The sequence below is a fragment of the Papaver somniferum genome, chromosome 2 (genome assembly GCF_003573695.1).
Source record: "Papaver somniferum cultivar HN1 chromosome 2, ASM357369v1, whole genome shotgun sequence".
In the NCBI taxonomy this organism is placed as follows: Eukaryota; Viridiplantae; Streptophyta; class Magnoliopsida; order Ranunculales; family Papaveraceae; genus Papaver; species Papaver somniferum.
This window is the reverse complement of record NC_039359.1, coordinates 132114645-132119788: the sequence shown is the minus strand read 5'-3', so window position 1 is coordinate 132119788 and position 5144 is coordinate 132114645. Positions and strand designations below refer to the sequence as shown.

Sequence of the window (5144 nt, the reverse complement as noted above, 5' to 3'; positions counted from 1 at the left end):
TATTTTGCTGCTGCCGTTGCACATTCGATACTTTTGTTCAAAGAGGATCTAAATGAAATCAAGTGACTGTTTTACAAGATTCTAATGGAAGTTTATGTTAAAGACTTTTTTTTAAAAAAAAAAAAAAAAAAATGGTTACTGCTATTTCTATTATTTACTGATGACAGTTAGTCGTTAGGAAAATGCGATGTTCTCCGGTCAAAGATTAATACAACAGCCAGGAGTCAAGCTACATAATTCATGGTTGAAGATTTATTCAAGTTGAACACTACAAATTTTTCCGTGTCCAACTTGAGGGGGGGTGTTGGAATATTCACAATATATCCGGAAGATTTAGTCAGCTAGCTAGCTGGATAGGCCTAGTCAAAGATATGTAGTTTGTTAGTTTGTTGCTATCTTTAGGTTTACTGTTTCTATCTTCCTATATAAATAGGAATCATTGTAAATGTATAATTATCCCAGAATCACAAAAATCTGGAGATCAATAATCCAATTCACCCTACGGGGTTCTGTCAGTGGACGTAGGCGTTATTGCCGAACCACTTTAATTTCTGTCTTCTTTATTTGTGTTTGATCTTTGTGCTCAATCGATGATCCGTCTCTATGATACCCATAATTTATTAATTTTGACCCACAGAATCTGATCAATAGAATGAAGAAGGCTACGCGTGCATGTAAAAACATTGTTGATGGCTTTGCGGAGGAGCGGAGAAGCGCCGATGTTTTACGCAATAACAACGAGGAGAAGGATTATTGGGATTTGTTGATGGACTTCCAAGGTATTGGAAAAGATGAACCAAGGAAACTGTCACGCGGACAAATTAATTGGTTTATAACGGTGAGTAAATTCATAATAAACTTGAACAATTTGGGTACATACCACTATTGTTCGATCTTATGTACAGTTGCTAATAAACTTTTCTAATTTGATCTAGGAAATCTTAATCTCTGGAACCGACACAGTAACCACTTCCGTGGAATGGGCAATGACAGAAGTTATGCGCAATCCAGAGGTAATGAGGAAGGCCAAAGATGAGATTGCGCAGGTTGTTGGTTATAATAGAAATATTGAAGAAAGTGATATCGAAAGTTTACCTTATGTAGATGCGGTGATTAAAGAAGCACTGAGATTGCATCCACCGTCTCCTCTGCTAATACCACGCACTACTGTTGAAGACACAGAATTCATGGGGTATATTATACCTAAAGACACAGCAGTGTTGGTTAATGTTTGGGGTATTGGAAGGGATTCATCTTTATGGGATGATCCATTCTCGTTCAATCCAGAGCGGTTCTTAGGAAATCCTACGGATTACCGCGGACAACATTATGAATATTTACCGTTTGGAGCTGGAAGACGCATGTGTCCTGCACTCCCCATGGCGCACCAGATTCTTCACATTGTGGTTGGGTCATTGCTCCAATCTTTTGATTGGACACTTGAAAATGGCGTCACTCCTGAATCTATCGACATGGATGAAAAACAAGACATGGCATTGAAGAAGTCCACTCCTTTAAGAATAATACCAAGAGCACCTGCTCTTGCAGTGTGACTTCAGATACTCGGCAACATTGGGAATTTCAAACCATGCATCCATGAACTTTATAATGGTAGTTATTAAAGACTTTCTTAATTAAACTCCTATCGCATATGTATCTGCTTCTGTTTCGGTCTGTTAACAGTTTGTGTGCGTGTCTTGGACTGCCTATGGTTTGTCTGCATTGATCAGGGTATATTTTGTAGAGTTTCATATTGTTACGCCACAAATATGTGTTATCCATTTCTCCTCTTTTTGATTACAGTGCATCTTCATATTTCTCTTATTTTCTAAGTGTGGCCAACCAAGCAGGTATATTATGTATGATCCACATTTGTTAGAATAGAAGTTTTGGTTCATGTTTTACCCAAATAATTTCATATAAAACTCTCAGTTAGCTAAGAATATCTTAGATCATGTGTTGTTTTCTCCTGACTCACCTGACTAGTCTGGATCTGACTGTAATCACCTGATTCATTTGGATCTGATTCAATATGTTTGTATTTCGAGTTAGACCTGACTCATCTGACTCAAAAATATGAGTAAGTGGTTTGTTCCCATGAGTCACGGGTATTTTATTATCCGAGCCAGTAGCTTGTTCCCATGAGTCAGGCGTCCAACTCAGGATTAGGTCTGACTCAGATCGCGAGTCAGCTCTGACTCGAAGAAAAAAAACGATCTGATATTTGACTCTGACCGAGTCAGGAACCGAGTCGGATTCAGACCCCGAGTCAGAAGAAAACAAACACGCTCTTAGTTTTGTTTTTCTTCGTTCCATCAATTAGATATAAAAACGGCCTAGGAGCAGAATGTTGTTGAGAGCAAAATAGGCAAGAAAATCGAATAAAATACACTATAACCAAAGAATAACAACCATTTGATAGTAGATTAAGAAGATAAGAATTCAGGGCTACAAAATTAAGAAGATACAACATTTTTTGAGATAACATCGAAAGATATACCGTTCTGCTGGAGCCGTTCCTGCAGATCAGTTGGACCGAGTACAGTTCCAGGAGGGAAGATACCACCTTTAGGTAAGTCTCCACGCTGACTCAGAACAACAAGGGCACATTGAAGAAGGATTATTGGTGTTGTGATGTATCCAGCCTCAGGTCCCATGACTCTTGTAATTATTTCTGTGTCTGGTTTTCCACCATTTTCCTTGTGTGCTGCAGCAAGGCTTGCGCTGCTATAACCTTGTCCAACAAACCACATCTTGAATGAAGCATTTTCAACCTCCACTTCAGTGGGACCTTCCTTCCTGAAACATCCGAGGGTAAAAACCGTGGGGACTTTAAAAGAAGCCACCTCCCAATCAAACCAAGTCTTCCAAATAGACCAATGATCATCCCAACCATGATAAATCTTAAGACATCCAAAATTGATTTGGATCCTAACATTATTTTAATATGGGATGGCTTCACCGTTGACCAGTAATTTTTTCGCTTTTCGATATGTTCATCACTCTCATTTACCCCAGGGCCCAGGAAGACCATGAGGATTCTCTGTCAGTGTTTGAAATGTTCGTCTATAGACCAAAGAATCTGCTAAAGGTAACTTTATTGTCCAAAGCCCAACTTTTTTCGTGATCTCTATCAGTGGTCCTTTAGAAGGGGTCCTGGAATCTGCATGCACATATATAATGTACGTGGTTCTACTTTTAATATGGATAAGAAATGAATGAAATGAAATGAAATTAATTAACCGAGTGCAGTTAATTACCATTGGTGTGGCTATTTTGGGTCTTGATTTCCTCAGTTCCAGCAACTTCTCCGCATTAGACACAATCAGAAGAGAAGATCTTAGTGATCCGAAATTCACTACAATCCGCTTATTAGACTCCACACTCATATAAACCTCAACTTGATTAGGCACAGCAGGTGAAAGCCATTGCTGAGAATGGAACATCAACACCATTTCAGCTATTGCTGATTGAAACGCGCATGCAGAAATCACCAAAGACCCATTTTCCACTGCCTTATGATGATTAATAGCTTCCATTCTCTCCATGAATTCAGGTTCTCCACATACATCTAAGTAATCACAACCAACTTCTATACAAGCAGAAACAACAGGTTCTCCATATAAGCTAAAAGGACCAACACAATTCAGTATGAGCTTGGTTTTGCTACAAAGATCTCTAAGAGAAGATGGGTCTGAAACATCAGCTTTGATAATCAAAATCGAAGATGATGTGTTTTCAAAGCCATGATGATAATTAGATAATGCCCATTTAAGAGCTTCTTCTAATTTTGCAGGGTTTCTACCTGCTAAAGCTATGGTTTTGAGTGGAGATGTAGGAGAAATTGAATTGTGAAGATACTTTAGAGCTTCTTTTACAACATATTTTCCGGTGAAACCAGAAGCACCTAAAATTACTAAGTCATAATGTGCTTCTACCATAATTTCACTATAGCTTACGAACAGCTTAGTCTAGCTAGTAAGATAATTCAAACCCTTAGCTTCTAATTTCTTGAAAATTAAGAACTAGACCATGAAGTGCATAGTGTGGTGGATGCATCTGCAAAGAGTTGACATATACTTAATAATTATTGATCCAACTACCATTATTATACAGTGATTTTTTTATTTTTTTTTTAGATATGACAGGCGAGCTTCAGGGATTGTCTTCATCACGTTCTAAAATCATATCTAGATATGACAGGCGAGCTTCAAGGATTAGAATCTTTGAAAATACGCAAATGTACTAATGTCCGACTAATAGCATTTTCTTTTTGAAGCAGCTAATAGCATCTGAATTATACTCCGTCCGTCCCAAATTAATTGAGCTAATTGGTTTTAAATTTTGTCCTACAAATAATTGAGTTATCTCATTAATCAAGAGGGTATTTCTAAAACTACCCTTTTATGATTATTGTTACTATAAGAAATACGAAAAATGCTTATATTCGTTACGTAGTGTTTTAAAATGCTTTTCAACGATATAAAGTTTACGAAAAATCGTGATATAATTTAAGAGATAAATCATTTCTAAATTTTACTACTTATTATCCGTAAGGGAAAACGCTAAAACCAAAAAATCAATCCAATCGAGTCCCAAAGAGATGTTGGTTATCTTTGGTGGCGTTAAATCGACTTCCGATGACATGTTCGTTCTCTTTAATTAGGTTGCAACTAATTGAGAATAGGATCAAGGACAAGTTAATTACACGCAGAATTGAAGTCTCCGCCTGCAGAAATAAACCTTATCCAAGAATCTTATTATTGGGGCCGCAAATGACTATTTTTTTTTGTTGTATAGGGTGATGAAATAGGAATCCATAAAACCCTTTGTCCTGATATTTTTTGTAATACCTAATCTACCCTCAATTAGATTAGTGCTAATTAAAATGATTAAGCTAATTAATCAGTATTACTAAATAGATTAGCACATGATTAATTTTTTGAAAATCAAAACTTGATTTTCTTGGATTTTGAAGAAGGAGAAGGATGATTTTGGTAAAATTTCTTTTGAGAAACTTTGAAGAAAAATGATGAAATCATTTATCACAGTACTCAGAAAAACATTATAATCAACTCCCAATAGCAATTTTATCGATTCAAATCCGTTAAAAATTCGAGAAAAATCTGAGTTTTTTACGTGTT

The 5144-nt window shown here is 36.7% G+C and overlaps 1 protein-coding gene and 1 pseudogene across 1 annotated transcript; one reads left to right on the top strand and one right to left on the bottom strand.

The window, feature by feature from the left end:
* The first annotated feature begins 482 nt into the window (after positions 1-482).
* LOC113353956 (cytochrome P450 76A2-like) lies at positions 483-1818 on the top strand. Its single transcript, XM_026597423.1, has 2 exons — positions 483-838; positions 936-1818. Exons 1-2 carry the CDS (start codon positions 653-655, stop codon positions 1551-1553), a joined length of 804 nt encoding a protein of 267 aa, XP_026453208.1. The 5' UTR covers positions 483-652; the 3' UTR covers positions 1554-1818.
* A 633-nt stretch (positions 1819-2451) lies between these two features.
* On the bottom strand, positions 2452-3971 carry LOC113353955 (annotated as a pseudogene).
* Between the last annotated feature and the right edge of the window lie 1173 nt (positions 3972-5144).

Coding starts and splice junctions, on each gene's coding strand:
- LOC113353956 (XM_026597423.1), top strand. CDS start 653: ATGAAGAAGGCTACGCGTGCATGTAAAAACATTGTTGATGGCTTTGCG. Junction 839..935: donor AAATTAATTGGTTTATAACG/GTGAGTAAATTC, acceptor AATTTGATCTAG/GAAATCTTAATCTCTGGAAC.